Here is a 20765-nt window from a genome sequence, read left to right as displayed (position 1 = left end):
AATTATAAGAACATAAGAACATAAGAAAGGAGGAACACTGCAGCAGGCCTGTTGGCCCATACTAGGCAGGTCCTTTACAATTCATCCCACTAACAAACATTTGACCAACACAATTTTCAATGCCACCCAAGAAACAACCTCCGATGTGCAAGTCCCACTCAAATCCAACCCCTCCCACTCATGTACTTTTTATTTTTATTTTATTATCACACCGGCCGATTCCCACCAAGGCAGGGTGGCCCGAAAAAGAAAAACTTTCACCATCATTCACTCCATCACTGTCTTGCCAGAAGGGTGCTTTACACTACAGTTTTTAAACTGCAACATTAACACCCCTCCTTCAGAGTGCAGGCACTGTACTTCCCATCTCCAGGACTCAAGTCCGGCCTGCCGGTTTCCCTGAATCCCTTCATAAATGTTACTTTGCTCACACTCCAACAGCACGTCAAGTATTAAAAACCATTTGTCTCCATTCACTCCTATCAAACACGCTCACGCATGCCTGCTGGAAGTCCAAGCCCCTCGCACACAAAACCTCCTTTACCCCCTCCCTCCAACCCTTCCTAGGCCGACCCCTACCCCGCCTTCCTTCCACTACAGACTGATACACTCTTGAAGTCATTCTGTTTCGCTCCATTCTCTCTACATGTCCGAACCACCTCAACAACCCTTCCTCAGCCCTCTGGACAACAGTTTTGGTAATCCCGCACCTCCTCCTAACTTCCAAACTACGAATTCTCTGCATTATATTCACACCACACATTGCCCTCAGACATGACATCTCCACTGCCTCCAGCCTTCTCCTCGCTGCAACATTCATCACCCACGCTTCACACCCATATAAGAGCGTTGGTAAAACTATACTCTCATACATTCCCCTCTTTGCCTCCAAGGACAAAGTTCTTTGTCTCCACAGACTCCTAAGTGCACCACTCACTCTTTTTCCCTCATCAATTCTATGATTCACCTCATCTTTCATAGACCCATCCGCTGACACGTCCACTCCCAAATATCTGAATACGTTCACCTCCTCCATACTCTCTCCCTCCAATCTGATATTCAATCTTTCATCACCTAATCTTTTTGTTATCCTCATAACCTTACTCTTTCCTGTATTCACCTTTAATTTTCTTCTTTTGCACACCCTACCAAATTCATCCACCAATCTCTGCAACTTCTCTTCAGAATCTCCCAAGAGCACAGTGTCATCGGCAAAGAGCAGCTGTGACAACTCCCACTTTGTGTGTGATTCTTTATCTTTTAACTCCACGCCTCTTGCCAAGACCCTCGCATTTACTTCTCTTACAACCCCATCTATAAATATATTAAACAACCACGGTGACATCACACATCCTTGTCTAAGGCCTACTTTTACTGGGAAAAAATTTCCCTCTTTCCTACATACTCTAACTTGAGCCTCACTATCCTCGTAAAAACTCTTCACTGCTTTCAGTAACCTACCTCCTACACCATACACTTGCAACATCTGCCACATTGCCCCCCTATCCACCCTGTCATACGCCTTTTCCAAATCCATAAATGCCACAAAGACCTCTTTAGCCTTATCTAAATACTGTTCACTTATATGTTTCACTGTAAACACCTGGTCCACACACCCCCTACCTTTCCTAAAGCCTCCTTGTTCATCTGCTATCCTATTCTCCGTCTTACTCTTAATTCTTTCAATTATAACTCTACCATACACTTTACCAGGTACACTCAACAGACTTATCCCCCTATAATTTTTGCACTCTCTTTTATCCCCTTTGCCTTTATACAAAGGAACTATGCATGCTCTCTGCCAATCCCTAGGTACCTTACCCTCTTCCATACATTTATTAAATAATTGCACCAACCACTCCAAAACTATATCCCCACCTGCTTTTAACATTTCTATCTTTATCCCATCAATCCCGGCTGCCTTACCCCCTTTCATTTTACCTACTGCCTCACGAACTTCCCCCACACTCACAACTGGCTCTTCCTCACTCCTACAAGATGTTATTCCTCCTTGCCCTATACACGAAATCACAGCTTCCCTATCTTCATCAACATTTAACAATTCCTCAAAATATTCCTTCCATCTTCCCAATACCTCCACCTCTCCATTTAATAACTCTCCTCTCCTATTTTTAACTGACAAATCCATTTGTTCTCTAGGCTTTCTTAACTTGTTAATCTCACTCCAAAACTTTTTCTTATTTTCAACAAAATTTGTTGATAACATCTCACCCACTCTCTCATTTGCTCTCTTTTTACATGCTTCACCACTCTCTTAACTTCTCTCTTTTTCTCCATATACTCTTTCCCCATATACTCATGTACTTATCCAACCTAAATTTGAAACTACTCAAAGTCCTAGCCTCAATAACACAACTAGGTAGACTGTTCCACTCATCAACTACCCTATTTCCAAACCAATACTTTCCTATGTCCTTTCTAAATCTAAACTTATCTAATTTAAATCCATTACTGCGTGTTCTCTCTTGGAGAGATATCCTCAAGACCTTGTTAATATCCCCTTTATTAATACCTATCTTCCACTTACACACTTCGATCAGGTCTCCCCTCATTCTTCGTCTAACAAGTGAATGTAACTTAAGAGTGTGCTTATTGTGTTGTATACAACGAGTGTATATATGTACATTGCACCTTACTTTGGTCTCACAGGCCACATAAGTTATGTGAAAAAATAAAATAGTGAAAAAAAAAAAAAAAAAAAAACTTCATATACAAGTAAAGTTTACTGGGTGAGCGGCAGTCGCCACTGTTCCCATACGCGGTTCATTTTCTGCAAATTTCACAGCTCTATATCTCCGTAAGTACTGATGGCAAAAAAAATTTTTTTTTTGGACTAAAACACTCAGAAAAATAATCTTAACATTTTCATAAGAAAAAATAGTTTTTTTTTTTCGAATATTTTGCGACATAGAATGACAGTTTCAGAAAGGGGCCTGTGACAGTCATAGGGTTAAGAGTTAAAGTATGTTAAGTTCTACAATTTTTGTGGGAATATTTCTAATATTGTTAAAAGAATGATTAGTCTTAGACTTATAGTATTGACACCTCTGTTCTCTTACTGTACTTATTTCTCTACTGTTGTTAACTGAATATTTCACTACTGTTGTTCAATGAATATTTCAGTACTATTGTTCACTGAATATGTGGAGAAAATTTCTCCAGAAAGAGGAGGGCTATCAGCCCCTTCACCCTCTCAGAAAGGGCAAATGGCATCTTGCTTGCTTCTGATCAACAATTTAATTGGATGCAGATGCAGTAACAACATGTGTCATAGTCAGGCCATTCTACTTGCAAGAGACCAGTGTTACAACCATAGTGTGGGTTAATGAGAGCAAATACTCTCTGTAACAGGAAAATTTGCAAGAAAAACCCTGTATCACTTTATTCATAATGTGGGACAACATTGCACTCTCAGCAGTCGATAGATATCAAGAAATCTATCATTTGTAATGATGTTGTGAAGATGTCAAGCTGAAGTCTGCAATTTTGGGGCCACACCCCAAGGCAAAGCTCACTCCAAGGGCAGATTTCTTTAAAACCTGCCAGGGCAAACATGCTTAATGCCGGGATAACAAAGAACACTAGTAATCCACTCATTTCTGTTCCTCAGTAACAAACTCAACAATTCATGGTAGAACTATTGTGAAATTACCACGAAGTAAAGACAAATCTTCAAGAACCGTAGTGTAACAGTGCAAGTGTGACATTCCTCAAGGGACACTTCTGCTTCAATCAAGACACCAATACCAGGTTTCATCCATGCCAAAAGCCAGGGATAAAGTTGTGGTCTGATACAATACCCAGGTATGTCTATCAAGTTATGAACCTAGTTTGGTTGGCTGCACAGAAGATAGCTAGTTCATGCCTTATCTGGAATTGCCATTATTAACCCATCATTAAAGGGTTATTGAGCCCAAAAACGTAAGAAATCATCATTTCAGCATTAACATGAAATGCTGATATGATGCTCTTTTGGGGCAATTATGTTTTTACAGTTATTTAATTCCCACAGCCAAAGGGTGGTAACATTGACAGCTCATAGAATGTTCTAGAGGCAGCTGCAGGATGTTGAGCTGTCATAAGGTAAGTAGCTTAGTACAGTTCATTTATTTGCTTTTCTTAATGCTACCAATCCCTTACAGAATATTTCACTAGTGTTGTTCACTGAATATTTCACTACTGTTGTTCACTGAATATTTCACTACTGTTGTTCACTGAATATTTCACTACTGTTGCTCAATGAATATTTCACTACTGTTGTTCACTGAATATTTCACTGCAGAATTCTTGATTACTGCAGTAAGCAGATTACAGACTTGACCTTACAGTATTTTCGATATACAGATACTGTTTATACTCTATATTAGCTCTCATGAGTACACAAGACTGATCTTCCTTTAAAATATATAAGATATTCTAAACATTAATACAACATCTGCTCTATGAACTTATATGATTTATACGACTGATATTTCATTAATATATTTCACTCTCAACACTGTTACGGTATATCCCTTTTGCATATTCTGATGAGTTTATAACTAAAATATTCCTGAAACATTAAACACTAACATGATTTCTTTCCTGTATGTACTCGTGTATGTTTCACAAGACTTCTTTTTTTACTAAAACATTTCGGACACTCCGAACATTGATATGGTTTATATCCTGTATGTACTCTCATATGTGACACAAGATTACTTTTTTGACTAAAACATTTCAGACACTCTGAACATTGATATGGTTTATCTCCTGTATGTACTCTTGTATGCTTCAAAAGACTGCTTTTATCACTAAAACATTTCAGACACTCTGAACATTGATATGGTTTATCTCCTGTATGTACTCTCATATGTGACACAAGATTACTTTTTTGACTAAAACATTTCAGACACTCTGAACATTGATATGGTTTATCTCCTGTATGTACTCTTGTATGCATCACAAGACTGCTTTTATCACTAAAACATTTCAGACACTCTGAACATTGATATGGTTTATCTCCTGTATGTACTCTCACATGCATCACAAGGTTTTTTTTTACACTAAAACATTTCGGACACTCTGAACATTGATATGGTTTATCTCCTGTATGTACTCTCATATGTATCACAAGATTTTTTTTTTCACTAAAGCATTTCTGGCACTCGGCACATTGATATAGTTTATCTCCTGTATGTACTCGTGTATGTTTCACAAGACTTCTTTTTTCACTAAAACATTTCAGACACTCCGAACATTGATATGGTTTATCTCCTGTATGTACTCTCATATGTGACACAAGATTATTTTTTTGACTAAAACATTTCAGACACTCTGAACATTGATATGGTTTATCTCCTGAATGTACTCTTGTATGCTTCACAAGACTGCTTTTATCACTAAAACATTTCAGACACTCTGAACATTCATATGGTTTATCTCCTGTATGTACTCTCATATGTGTCACAAGACTGCTTATTTGAGTAAAACATTTCAGACACTCCGAACATTGATATGGTTTATCTCCTGTATGTACTCTCATATGTGACACAAGGCTATTTTTTTGACTAAAACATTTCAGACACTCTGAACATTGATATGGTTTATCTCCTGTATGTACTCTCACATGTATCACAAGACTGCTTTTATCACTAAAATATTTCAGACATTCTGAACATTGATATGGTTTATCTCCTGTATGTACTCTCATATGTTTCACAAGACTGCTTATTTGAGCAAAACATTTCAGACACTCCGAACATTCATATGGTTTATCTCCTGTATGTACTCTCATATGTGACACAAGGCTATTTTTTTGACTAAAACATTTCAGACACTCTGAACATTGATATGGTTTATCTCCTGTATGTACTCTCACATGTATCACAAGACTGCTTTTATCACTAAAATATTTCAGACATTCTGAACATTGATATGGTTTATCTCCTGTATGTACTCTCATATGTCTCACAAGATTTCTTTTTACACTAAAACATTTCATACAATCTGAACATTGATATGGTTTATGGTCTTTATGTTTTTCCATATTTTTTAAATGAAGGTATTTCATTTAAAATATTTTAGTTATACAACAGTGGTGTAGTTAATCTTCCTTATGTACTCACATGTCTATTTCAATTTTTTTTTTTTTTATCTTTTTGACACTAAACACATGGCCTTCCTTATGAAAACATTCCCATGTTAAAATTTATTAAGGCAAAACTTTTCCTACTTATGAACACTAATAAAGTTTATGATAATTTTTGTTTTGTGCTAAAAGATTAATATATGTACTAGAACACTGTAGATGTACTCAACAATATTATTATTATTATTATTTGCTATTGTGTTTAAACAGATTTTTCTGAAAATTTTTAATTACAAAATTGCTAACTCGTTTTCTTTAATTAATCCTTTGAGGGTTCAGACCGCAAATCTGAAAATTCTCCACAGGATCTAAAAAATATTATTTTTTCTGATGAAATTGTAGAGAATTGTTTTCTGAAGGTAATAAAATAAAAAAGTACAAAATTTGATAAAGAATTGACAAAGTTGTACTCCTGCAAATTTTGCTGTGTCAGATATTTATGCACTGGCAATTTTGCCCACTTTGAGTCCTGTTTTTGGCAAATTAAATTATTCCATTAGACCAAATTCTTAGTTATTTTGATAGTATGTGTTCCATTTTATCTACTAAGCACATAAAATTGCCCAAATCAACTATTTCAACTTCCCAATAAAGTGACTGGAAATTGGTAATTTGGCCAATTTCACACAAAGTTCAAAATATTCCAATTTCAAAATAGGGTCCAGAATAATCAATGCAGACATTCCTGGCACTAAACTAACATTTCATCTATTTATTAGTTACATTTCCAGGATTTACAGATGAATTTCATTTTGATTTTTTATTCACAAATAATTTTTATTCGCGCCAAAAAATAAAAAATTTACATTTATGCAATATTGTAATACTTTTATGCAATATTGTAATAATTGTATAAATAATATCAGTGCATTCAGGAACACACATCAGACCCATCAGCTGACGTGTATTGGACATGTGATATGATTTGTTTACCCTCTAACATTGGCAAACATAGAACATTTCTACTACTCTGAACTGAATTTCAAGCTATTTTCTGTACTAAAATCCACCAAAATCATTTCTGTAATACATCTTCTATTCTATCAAATGAGACCAAGAAACAGTGAATGCTACCAAAAAAAACACATGAAAATACACTGAAAATTTGTGTTTTCGGCCGGGATGCCGCCGGAGGATGCCTTAAGTCCAAAAAAATGACTGAGTCTCAGGGATTTTTCGACGAGGATTGCATGTTGAAAAAAAAAACATAGTCGAAGTTTTTTTTTCTCATTATGCACTGTGTGCAGCAGGATTTGTTTTATATGGTGCACACTTACCACACAGATGCATTCTCTCATATTTAGGCCCAAATTTACCACTCACAGCTTATCTGAGTAAGCTGAGCTCATGATGTACTACTACAGCTTGGACCCTGACTTAAAAGTCATAGAACTACAAAACAGACCCTCAAAGAATTAACTGCCATGTCTTTTTAGATAGAATTCCCACCATCAAAAGCAAAATTGTTTAATTAGTAATAGCTAGTTAAAAATTCATAAGAAGAACAGCTGTTGTCTTTCTTGAAGCACTGAAGATATAGTGTCTGACAAGACACAACCTGCAGTCTTCCGCAAAATACTTCTGCAATATCAGTTGTTGTTCAAGACACTTATACTGGTGCTTCTTGAAGTACTAAAGATATAGTGTCTGGCAAGACACAACCTGGTAGTCTTCCACAAAATACTTCTGCAATAGAAACATGAGTCAGTATAGTACAATATTCCAAAATTACCAACACAACATACTCAACTAAAAAAAAGATTTTTTTTCTCTTTTGTCACATGTTTCACTAAATAAAATTGTTACTTAACCCTTAAACTGACCAAATGTAGATCTATGTTTGTACGCGTAGCACTCTGAATGTAGATCTACATTTTATTTTTCATTCCTTCAAATTTGGCGCAATAGGCTCGAGTCACACAGACATGAAAGAATGGGTCTGTGCACTCAGTGTGTTATTTTATTATTTTTTTATTATCACACTGGCCGATTCCCACCAAGGCAGGGTGGCCCGAAAAAGAAAAACTTTCACCATCATTCACTCCATCACTGTCTTGCCAGAAGGGTGCTTTACACTACAGTTTTTAAACTGCAACATTAACACCCCTCCTTCAGAGTGCAGGCACTGTACTTCCCATCTCCAGGACTCAAGTCCGGCCTGCCGGTTTCCCTGAATCCCTTCATAAATGTTACTTTGCTCACACTCCAACAGCACGTCAAGTATTAAAAACCATTTGTCTCCATTCACTCCTATCAAACACGCTCACGTGTGTGCAGTACTAAAAAAAATCAGGGAGCACTTAGTACCTTGTGGGAGTACCAGTTCAACTGAGCACCAGCTAGAGCAAACAGCGTGGCAAACACCAGGGATTCACTGATGCCATACCGCATTAACACTCCCCTTTTAAGAGGAAAGTAAAAATGGGATTGATAAATACATGAATGAGTGTGGGTGGGTGTGAGTTGGACCTAACTAGCTTGTGCTACAAGGTCTGATGTCGTGCTCCTTCCTTCAGTGGATGCGACCTGACTAGGTGGATCACTCATCTAAGCTGGGGTGGGGGGGGTGACATGGACCTGCCTTGCATGGGCCAGTAGACCTACTGAAGTGTTCCTTCTTTATTATGTCCCTGGCTGTCTCTGTCCATATCTCTATATCTGTCTATATCTCTGTCTATCTATATCTCTGTCTATCTCAATCTCTGTCTCACATGTACACAGGAAGAGTATTATACATATGGTAAATTACCTAGGATAACCCAAAATTCCAGTCAGATAGACAGACAGATAGAAAGACAGACAGACAGATAGATAAACAAACATGCTTGTGTTTATCAGTGAAAATAAATAAAGCCAGGGTTCCCCTAGTGCCCATTTATCACATGTCACTGAGCTGTCAACAGTTGTCATAACACCATTCTTCAAGGAGATTGATATATACTCCAGGTGCATACAGGCAGACAGACAGACAGATAAGCAGAGATAGACTGGCAGACAGACAGATAGATAGACAGACATGTTTGTGTGTAACAGTGATAACAATTACAGTGAGGGTTAGCCAAATATATGAGTGAGTGTGGGTGGGTGTAGTTGGACCTGACTAGTTTGTGCTACTAGGTCTGATGTCATGCTCCTTCCTCTAGTGGATGTGATCTGACTAGGTGGGTCAATGGTCTGAGATAAGGGGGTGACATGGGCCTGATTTGCATGGGCCAGTAGGCCTGCTGCAGTGTTCTTTTTTATGTTCTTATGTATTCGGCATGCTGGCCGGCTGACTGGCTGGCTGGCTTTGGCTGTCTCTCTGTCTATAGCTCTGTATCTGTCTATATCTCTATCTGTCTATATCTCTGTATATCTATATTTCTGTTTATCTATACAGTAAGGCTCCGCTTTACGGCGTTTTGTCTTACGGCGTTCCGCTAATACAGCGTTGTCAAATTATGACCAAAATTTGCTATACGGCAAGCGGTCTTTTAAATACAGCGCCCCCCACCTGGTTTGTTTACATTTTCCGTGACCACATCTATTATGTCAGGAAACTTTCCAAAATTTCAAGTGTTTTAAAGTTACTGCATATTTTATATGTACTCTGATAATTATACTTATGTGTACCTGTACCTAAATATACTTACACACTGTGCTGGTGTGCAGGTACACATTAAAATCTCTAAGTCTCTCTCTACTCATGACGCCAATGCTACGTAATAATAATCACTCTTGGGCACACTAAATGTCTTATTTTACATCATTATAGGCATTTTGATTAATCCATCTATGATATTTTCCTCAAAATTATATATGAAACCCATTACATAGCATATAAACATGATACATACACTCAGAATAAAAAATTAATGTAAATATGAGATTTGTTTACAAAGCAGCTGTGTAGGTAGTGTTGGAAGAATTATGTTTTCTCTAGTCAAACACTGGGGGGTAACTGTAGAAAAATATTCTTTTCGTATTCCTTTACTCTATGTATAGCAATTCACGACCCTTGTGGGTTTAGTGCTTTTTATAATAAATAATAATAATAATTATTATCATTATTAATATTAATATTATTATTATTAATATTAATAATAATAATAATATTATTATTATTATTATTATTAATATTATTATCTTCATTCACTCTAAAAATGGTGTGTTGCTGTTTGTTTATTCTGAACTAACTTGTACAACTTGTACACAATGTAAGAGTATTTGTATTGTGAGGTAATTATTATTAAAATAAAAAAAATGTAGGAAAATGTTTTACAAACTCTTACAAATGGACGTGAATGAACTAAAAGCAGACACATATTAATACGCATTTATTTCACCTGACCAAGTGATCATCCACTACCTGTTCAGTTTGTGTTCTTACGTTGTCTCAACTCTGTATCTCGTTCTCTCTCTCGTTTACTCTTTGGTTAACTAGTTGGCTCTCATTGACGATGGCGTCTAAGGTTAGCTGTAATAAAAAGAGAAGTCATAAGCCTCTTGCTTTAAGTGCCAAGTTAGAGGATGATGGTGTGCCATTCTGATTTTATTCAATAAACACCCTGTCACTCACCTCTAACCAATAATATTAATATTTTAAGGTAAGTAATAAGTGTACTCTGTGTGTATCTTACCTTTTATTGTGTTTTTAATGCCTATTTCTATTGCTAACTTAATATAAGTTAGTGTAAACTTGTTGTCTGGCATTTACTGCATATTTTATATGCTCTGATAATAATACTTGTGGAGCCGGGTGGAGCGACAACACTACAATTTCTCTGTTCAGCCATGAGAGAAAACGTGTATGACAGGATGGATACTGAGAACCTTCAAAACTAGGGATGCAAAGCCCATGATGACACTCTTCAGGTCGCTTGTTCTATCTAGGCTGGAATATTGCTGCACACTAACAGCACCTTTCAAGGCAGGTGAAATTGCTGACCTAGAAAATGTACACAGAACCTTCACAGCACGCATAACGGAGATAAAACACCTCAATTACTGGGAGCGCTTAAAGTTCCTGAACCTGTATTCCCTGGAATGCAGGCGGGAGAGATGCATGATTATATACACCTGGAAAATCCTAGAGGGACTAGTACAGAACTTGCACACGAAAATCACTCACAATGAAAGCAAAAGACTTGGCAGACGATGCAACATCCCCCCAATGAAAAGCAGGGGTGTAACTAGCATGTTAAGAGACAATACAATAAGTGTCAGGGGCCCGAGACTGTTCAACTGCCTCCCAGCACACATAAGGGGGATTACCAATAGACCCCTGGCAGTCTTCAAGCTGGCACTGGACAAGCACCTAAAGTCGGTACCTGACCAGCTGGGCTGTGGCTCGTATGTTGGATTGCATGCAGCCAGCAGTAACAGCCTGATTGATCAGGCTCTGATCCACCAGGAGGCCTGGTCACAGACCGGGCCGCGGGGGCATTGACCCCCGGAACTCTCTCCAGTGATGCGGCAACGTTGATGACGTCACGAGTACCCACTCGCACTGTTGCTCGGGATAAAGTTACTGAGGATATAAAGCTTTCCCCGAGGAACAGCTGTTGTGGAGGAAACTACATGTATCATGTATCACAAGGTATACAGATCATAGCTGACATCAGTGATATACTACTATATAAAAAGCAGCTTGTTATGCAGAGCATTTTGTGCAAATTAGGCGAGTTTTGTCCCAGGATGCGACCCACACGAGTCCACTAACACAACCTACTTGCTAGGTAAACAGAACACCTAGTGTAAGGAAATACTCCTAAAGATTCTACCCTCACCAGGTCACAGGTCAACCTTATTCCTAATTTATCTTCCTGTGGCCTGGTTGGCAAGGTTCTCACTTCACACTCTGAGGGTCTGGGTTCAATTCCCGGTGAGGCAGAAACTTACACCTGTTGTCCAGTTCACCTAGCAAATAGGTACCTGGGTGTTAGTGGACTGGTGTGGGTGGCTTCCTGGGGGACAACACTGAGGACCACAGTGTAAATAAAACAGACAGTTCCTCAATGATACACTGACTTTCTTGGGTTATCCTGGGTGGCTAACCCACCCTACCCTGGGTTATCCTGGGTGACTAACCCTCCAGGGTTAAAAATCAAAACAAAATGTTAACTGTTTTTCACACAGTTGAGTTACTTATAGTTTATTATGTAACATAAACCTTAAAACTTACTAATTTAAACCTGCTGCTGCCTGAGCATCTAACACCTGCTGCTGCCTCACCACCTAACATCTGCTGCTGCTGCCTCACCACCTAACACCTGCTGCTGCTGCCTCACCACCTAACACCTGGTGCTGCCTCACCACCTAACACCTGCTGCTACTGCCTCACCACCTAACACCTGCTGCTGCCTCACCACCTAACACCTGCTGCTGCTGCCTCACCACCTAACACTTGCTGCTGCTGCCTCACCACCTAACACCTGCTGCTACTGCCTCACCACCTAACACTTGCTGCTGCCTCACCACCTAACACCTGCTGCTGCCTCAGAACCTAACACTTGCTGAGCTGAGCACCTAACACCTGGTACTGCCTGAGCACCTAACACCTGCTGCTGCATGAGTAACTAACATCTGACACACTCAACACCTCAGCACCTAACACCTGACATTCAAATTCAAAGTTTATTCTCTATAATGATTACAATGCTGAGTTTACAGAATTTGGTTATTGTGTGGTTTACATGTAGTAAAATAATGATTACAGAGTGTACCACTAGAACACCTAGTATGGCTAGGCATTTCGGGCAGACTTAGTTTAATTCTTAATTTTAAAATATTACAAATTATGAGGTAAGTTGGTATTATGGCTAAGTGACTAAATACTAGTTTGTGAGTTTAGCAATGTGAATGCTTTTGTTTTGGCACAGTACATAGTTTCAGTATTAGAGTATCACAGGATTCATTATTTTAAGATTGAGATTAATATTTCTGTTTATGGTCAAATGGGTGAGTGAGTGTAAGTGTGAACCACCAGGTGGTATTCGTGTAGTTAGTTGACAGGGTGTATCAGGGAGATATGATGTTTTCTAATGGTAGTTTTGAAGGTGATGAATGTGTCTGGAGTTCTGGAGTTCTCAGGTAGGGTGTTCCAGATTTTAGGGCCTTTGACATACATTGAATTTTTGTAAAGGTTTAGTCGGACACGGGGAATGTCGTAGAGATGTTTGTGTCTTGTGTTATGCCTGTGGGTTCTGTCACAACTATCAAGAAAGCGTTTTAGGTCAAGGTTGATATTGGAGTTTAAGGTCCTGTAGATGTAGATTGCACAGTAGTAAGTGTGGATGTACTGAACAGGGAGTAAGTTTAGATCTATGAAGAGTGGGGAGGGGGGTGTTGCCAGGGATGGGATTTAGCGATTATTCTTACTGCAGCTTTTTGTTGGGTTATTATTGGCTTTAGGTGTGTTGCTGCAGTTGATCCCCAAGCACAAATAGCATAGGTGAGGTATGGATAAATAAGTGAGTGGTATAGTGTGAGAAGGGCATTTTGCGGCACATAGTATCGTATCTTGGAGAGGATCCCAACCATTTTAGATACTTTTTTTGGTTATGTGTTGGATATGGGTGCTGAAATTCAGGTTGTTGTCAAGGTATAGGCCTAGGAATTTGCCCTCATTATGTCTGGTAATTAGAGTGGTGTCGATCTTAATGTTAATTTGTGCATCTCCTGCTCTGCTACCAAACATAATATAGTAGGTTTTGTCAGTGTTAAGAATAAGTTTATTGGCTGTCATCCAAGTCGATATTTTGATCAGCTCCTCATTAACAATGGTGTTGAGGGTGGCAAGATTAGGGTGAGAGATGACATAAGTCGTGTCGTCAGGTGTTGGGATACATTTGGAAGATCATTGATGTATATAAGGAAGAGCAGGGGACCAAGGACACTTCCCTGCGGAACTTCAGTATCAAGTGGCCGTGTTGTTGATGCTGTGTCTTTAATGGTGACATACTGATACCTATTAGTAAGGTAAGATTTGAAATATGCAAGTGCATGGCCTCTTATACCGTAATGGTCAAGTTTGTGGAGTAGGATGTCGTGGTCTACTGTGTCAAAAGCTTTTCTTAGGTCAATAAAAATTACTAGTGGATATTCCTTATTTTCCAATGCTGTGTAAAGCAGGTCTAGCATTTTTATGATTGTATCATTAGTGCTTTTATTTTTCCTGAATCCAAATTGGCAGGGGTTGAGTATGTTTTGTGCCATTATAAATGAATATAGTCTCCTGTGCACGAGTTTCTCAAAGATTTTGGATAGCAATGGTAAGTTTGATATTGGCCTATAGTTGTTTAAGTCTGTAGGGTCACCACCTTTATGTATTGGTGTAACCCTTGCTGTCTTGAGTAACTAACACCTGACACACTCAACATCTGAGCACCTAACACCTGACACATTCAACACCTGAGCACCTAACACCTGACAGTCAACACCTGAGCAACTAACACAGAACACCTGAGCAGGTAACACAGTCAACACCTGAGCAACTAACACAGCCAACACCTGAGCAACTAACACAGAACGCCTGAGCAGGTAAGACAGTCAACAAGACTCAGATATGATCATGTCTGACGCCTTAATACACTATTTCATGGGTCAAACTCTCTCTATGTATCATCTAGCACATGAATGTTGTATTGTAATAAAGGTAGGTGTTACTCACCTGTGTTAGACACCACAAACACTGTTTATTGTTCACTTTATCACACTCACCCACCAACAATACATGTTGTTGTTGTTGTTTATAGGGCCACTGACAGTGTACGTCGTATTGAACCCTGACTTCCGCCGCTCCCAAAACCAACCACCACCAAAGTGGAAGGATGTTATACAATTAAACTGTACATATAAGAGAGGAGCTTACGATGACGTTTCTGTCAGAACTGGACCGTTTACAAAGTCACACTAACAAAAGGAGAGAAGGAGGGAGTATATATAGGCCAGCAGACAGGGACGAGAACAATAGTGGAAGTTAAGGTAGTAGTAGCAGTAGTGGAGTCAGTCAAATACCCAAGGCAGAAGAAAGAAAACCCGAAGGAGAAAGAGGAGAAAGGAAGAGGAAGAGGGAGAAGGGAAAAAAAGAATCAGGTTAAGTCACAGTTGTTCTGAAGTTTGCAACATTTTACGATATAATGGGAAAGGAAGGCATCTATTGAGACAATGCCAGGACTAAGATTCATACAAGGAAAGTTGTGTATAAGGGAGGATTCAACAAGACGGTGACTATGAAAATTGGAAGTAGGGTAGATAGTTTTAGCAGAAGATCAGTCAGTAGGATGACTGTGATCTCTGACATGACAGAAAAGAACATTATTGGTGTCGGCAAACCTAACACTACTTTTGTGCTCATTAAGTTTGTCAGAAAGAGATCTTCCAGATTCTCCAAAGTACTGAAGAGGACAGGAGGAACAAGAAATAGAATAGACACCAGGAGCACCTATAGAGGTGTCTACTCTATTTCTTTTTGGCAGACTTAAGGAGCATAAAAGTAGTGTTAGGTTTGTCGGCACAAACAATGCTCTTTTCTCTCATATCAGAGATCACAGTCATCCTATTGACTTTCAGTCTTCATTTGGTCGAATCCTCCCTTATACACAACTTTCTTCCGTCTTCCCTTTTTCCTCTTTCTCCTTTGGGTTTTCCTTCTTCTGCCTTGGGAATTTGACTGACTCTACTACTACTACTACTACTACTACTACTACTACTACTACTACTACTACTACTACTACTACTACTACTACTACCTCCACTTCCTCTCTTGTTTCCGTCCCTGTCTGCTGGCCTATATATACACTCTCCTCTCCTTTTGTTAGTGTGACTGTAAATGGTCCAAGTCTGACCGAAACGTCATCGTAAGCTCCTCTTATATGTGCGGGTTATTTGTGTATTGTTCCAGTCACGGTATTGTGCCCTTTTTTTTTTTGTTATTTATGGAAAGATGTTGACAAATTGCTGCGTATTATATATCCCTAATGCTCCCTGAAGCCAGCAAGAATGCGCAGATACAGGCTAAGATCTGATGGTCTGTAGAGTCAAAATCCTCCCCACTGAGAAGGAGAGGTAGTGTCAAAGGGCAGTTAGATCACCATGCGCGGCCAATAAAAAAACATCGATAAAGTATGGAAATTTATTTAGTCATATAGAAAAATATCTTAACTCATTGGCAAGACAATGGTACAAGAATCAATGTAATACGACGATCCTACAAGGAATTATAGTCATTTATATCATGTATGATGATGTTCGTAGCTCTCCTGCTCTCACACAGCATAATTTTTTTTTCTATTGCATTATACATTCTAATACAATAACTGACGATTCTACATCATATGAGATTGAGTGGAGGTTTTATGTAGTCTGGTTGGTAAGTAAGACACATGTAAGAGTGGAGGTTATATGTAGTCTGGTTGGTTTAGGATTGTTGGACTTAAAGTGTAGGGTGAAATGTGTTTTTCTAAAGTGGGAGGTTTGGCGTGTGGGTGTGATGGCGGGAAATATGGACTAAGTATATACGAGGGTGAAAAAGTGGTATAGGGGAATGGAGTTAAGGGAATGTGAGATTGTACTACGAGCTTTGTTGATGGTAAAGGAACGGAGGAACATTCGCATAAGGGTTTTAAGTAGGTTACTGGGGGGTACGTGTGCAGCTCCAGTAGAAGGTTTGTTCCCCATGTACTCGTGGGAAAATATATGGCTCCGATTTAGCAAGTTGAAATTACGGCCTAGGGTGCGTGAAGTCATGTTTCGTTTTTTACATGGTATATTGCCGTCAGGGGCAATACTACGATCCAGAAGAGTCGTGGAGGGAGGCGGGTATGGGTTTTGTGGTGGGGAAGACACGGCTTTTCACGTTGTCTATTTTTGCGAAGGTTTAGAAGATGTCAGGAGTTGGTTGGGTAGGGTGGTACAGAGGGTGGGAGGGAGAGGAGTGCAGGTCCTGCGTGCGTTAAGTCTCGACATCGGTGGATTAGACCAGGACGTTGAACGGGCTTTAGATTATATTATCGTGGATTACATTTATATTTCGTGGGTAATGCGGGGAAAAGGGGTCAGTGAGGTGAGAAGGCGTGTCCTTGCAATAACGTTTTATCGTACAATGTGTAGGAATAGGGAATTGTATGGGAGGAGGTGGGATAAGGGTTTTTCGGACGGTTATAAAAGGCTCACTCTTGAAACCCTTGTGAATCTGTGATAAATATACGGGCATGCCGAATAAGTTGTCGTGTAGGTCAGTGGGCAATAGCTGGCTCGTCTCTTGGGGGGAAGGATGTGAGTTGCGTGAATATGAGTTTGGGCATGAATGTTTTTTAGTTGTTATGGATGTGTGGTTGTAGATTCAGGGGTTAGGGTTACTTATTGTACCTTTTGTGTACAAAATGACTGGGGTGTCTTTACATATTTGTTATGTTTTTGATGCTTCCTTTGTGTAAAGACTCGTATTCTTGAGTCACTAGTTTTCTTAGTTTTGTTTTTGATTGTGTTATGGAGGTCCAGATATTTGGGTATACAAACATGCATATATATATATATATATATATATATATATATATATATATATATATATATATATATATATATATATATATATATATATATATATATATATATATATGCATGTTTTATCCCTTCCCTGTTACTGTTCAATCTAGTCTGTGAGTCACCAAAGTATTAAAGGGATATAACACGTGTACATTACCCTGAGTCGTCCAATTGTATCCTATAAATATGTAGCAACATTATGATTTTTGTTTGTGATTCAAACGTAGTTCATAGGTATCAAGATTGAACACTTATGGAATGGATGGAAATTGCTGACGATTAATATGATAGTCAATTTATATAATATTTATTATGTTAATGAATTTGTGTTAGAGTAAATCATTGAATTTGTGTCTAAGTTGGAATTTCTATAATCAATTGTATATTTTGTATGCAAATTACATAAACTATTGTTTAAACATCAATGTAACATGTTTGTATGATGTGCATGTAGGTTATAATGGGTTAAGTGGGGTTTCCACCAGTGTTATATTTGTTACACAAACAGTTATATCTTTTGGTATTGTGTGTGTTTAGTGAAACGTACGTATGGATTTTATGGTGTGTTTGTCGTATATATCTATACGTATTAGTTAAAGATTTTTTTTTCTGGTATTTATGGTGTGTACCTCGTTGTACTCTATAGATTATGTATGGTGATGCTATTTAATTTTTAAGCAGCCTTGTATTTATGATGTTTTAAATAAATAAAAAAAAAAATTCACATCATCTGCAAAAAAGGACACGTCTGAGTCTATCCCTTAAGTTGTCATTCACATATACCAAGAACAGCACAGGTCCTAGGACTGACCCCTGTGGAACCCCGCTTGTCACAGGCGCCCACTTTGACACCTCATCACGTACCATGACTCGTTGTTGCCTCCCTGTCAGGTATTCTCTGATCCATTGCAGTGTCTTTCCTGTTATGTGTGCCTGATCCTCTAGCTTTTGCAGTAACCTCTTGTGAGGAACTGTGTTGAAGGCCTTCTTGCAGTCCAAAAAAATGCAGTCGATCCCCCCCTCTCTCTCTTGTCTTACTTCTGTCACCTTGTCATAAAACTCCAGTAGGTTTGTGACACAGGATTTTCCTTCCCTGAAACCGTGCCGGTTGTCAATTATACTGTTGTTTCTTCCCAGGTGCTCCACCACTCTCCTCCTGATGATCTTCTCCATGACCTAGCATACTATACATGTTAGTGATACAGGTCTGTAGTTTAGTGCCTCATGTCTGTCTCCCTTTTTAAAAATTGGGACTACATTTGCCATCTTCCATACCTCAGGGAGTTGCCCAGTTTCAATTGATGTGTTGAAGATCTTTGTTAATGGCACACACAGTATCTCTGCTCCCTCTTTAAGGGCCCACGGAGAGATGTTGTCTGGTCCCACCGCCTTTGAGGTGTCAAGTTCGCATAGCAGCTTCTTCACCTCCTCCTTGGTTATATGTACCTCGTTCAGCACTTGCTGGTGTACTCCCCTGTTCTGATTTCCTGGAGTTCTACTGGTTTCCACTGTAAATACTTCTTTAAATCTCGTGTTGAGCTCCTGACATACCTCTCGGTCGTTTCTAGTGAACTCCCCATCACCCTTCCTCAGTCTGATTACCTGGTCCTTGACTGTTGTTTTCCTCCTGATGTGGCTATACAACAGCTTCGGGTCAGACTTGACTTTCGATGCTATGTCATTTTCATATTATCGCTGAGCCTCCCTTCTTTTCTGTGCATATTCGTTTCTGGCTCTTTGGCTAATCTCTTTATTTTCCAGAGTTCTCTGTCTTCTGTATCTTTTCCATTCTCTAGTACATCTAGTTTTTGCCTCCCTACACCTTTGTGTGAACCAAGGACTCGTTCTGTTCTTCCCATTATTTCTGTTTCCCTTGGGAACAAACTTCTCCTCTGCCTCCTTGCATTTTGTTGCCACATAGTCCATCATTTCTTGTACTGGTTTTCCTGCCAGTTCCCTCTCCCACTGAATGTCTTGAAAGAAGTTCCTCATGCCTGAGTAGTTCCCCCTTTTGTAGTTTGGTTTCTCCCAACCTATTCCTGCTACTCTCTCCACTTGAAGCTCAACTATGTAGTCGAAGCACAGAACCACATGGTCACTAGCTCCCAGGGGCCTTTCATGTATGATATCCTCGATGTCCGAACTACTCAAGGTGAATACAAGGTCCAGTCTTGCTGGTTCATCCTCTTCTCTCTCTCTGGTAGTGTCTCTAACATGTTGATGCATGAGGTTTTCCAGTACCACATCCATCATCTTGGCTCTCCATGTTTCGGGACCCCCATGGAGCTCCAGGTTTTCCCAGTGTTCATGACGATTACAGGAACAAAATGCTCAATCAACTTAATGACCCAGATACCTACACACCTCTCACAACTAACCGAGTGGACAACCATACTAAAACTTTTCTTCAAAGGACTCGCCGCATTCTGAGGGGCTCAGAACAAGGCAAGAAACTTCTGCACACCACGCCCAGCAACCCCAGACCTGCCAGAATGTACGGCCTGCCAAAAACTCACAAGCCTGGTATCCCACTGAGGCCCATATCCTCGGGAATAGGCAGTGCTCCCCACCAGCTCTCAGGAATTCTCGCAAAACACCTCTCTAAACTCTTGGGCTCTATCGGTCCAGCATATCTCAAACACTCGGGTGATCTTCTCAATCGCATTCGCAACATCAGCATCAGGAACAAGAAACTTTCCAGCCTTGACATGACTACCCTATTCACCAAAGCACCTACTACACAAGCCATCGATCTCTTGCGCAGGAAAATTGACGATTCTGATCTTCCTATTCCAGCCAGCGATTTCATCGACCTTGTTGAACTATGTGTTGGCTTGTGAGGGAAAAGTTCAACAGATAGAGTATCGAGCAAATACATGGTAACAATAGTTTGATTGCCGGCTGCTTGTTAAGGTAGGGTAAGCCTAGCTCCCACTATCCCCCCCCCCGAAAGGTGACTTGTGGGGCTCCAGTCGAACAGTAATCACTCGACTCACAAATCCCAGCACTACTGTAAGTACACGCCTGCTCATATTCTAGTGGACTTATTGGTTGAAAGCTTCACTTTTGGCCAATAATAAACTTAGTC

The 20765-nt window shown here is 39.4% G+C and overlaps 1 protein-coding gene across 5 annotated transcripts; it reads right to left on the bottom strand.

Annotated features, from left to right (window-relative positions):
- Positions 1-3388: 3388 nt before the first annotated feature.
- Positions 3389-14886, bottom strand: LOC128698472 (zinc finger protein 271-like). 5 transcript variants are annotated; one of them, XM_053790682.2, is made up of 3 exons: positions 14802-14878; positions 10500-10607; positions 3389-7837 (listed from the first exon to the last, which is right to left on the bottom strand). In XM_053790682.2, exon 3 carries the CDS (start codon positions 6071-6073, stop codon positions 4589-4591), a length of 1485 nt encoding a protein of 494 aa, XP_053646657.2. In that variant the 5' UTR covers positions 6074-7837; positions 10500-10607; positions 14802-14878; the 3' UTR covers positions 3389-4588. The 5 variants fall into 5 exon arrangements, with proteins under 5 accessions (XP_053646657.2, XP_053646659.2, XP_053646660.2 ...); XM_053790684.2 differs by having other exon boundaries at positions 10521-10607; XM_053790685.2 differs by lacking the exon at positions 10500-10607 and having other exon boundaries at positions 14852-14886.
- Between the last annotated feature and the right edge of the window lie 5879 nt (positions 14887-20765).

The sequence above is a fragment of the Cherax quadricarinatus genome, chromosome 88, assembly GCF_038502225.1.
Source record: "Cherax quadricarinatus isolate ZL_2023a chromosome 88, ASM3850222v1, whole genome shotgun sequence".
Classification (NCBI taxonomy): domain Eukaryota; kingdom Metazoa; phylum Arthropoda; class Malacostraca; order Decapoda; family Parastacidae; genus Cherax; species Cherax quadricarinatus.
The sequence above is the reverse complement of the archived record's forward strand: the minus strand, read 5'-3'. Positions and strand labels throughout refer to the sequence as shown.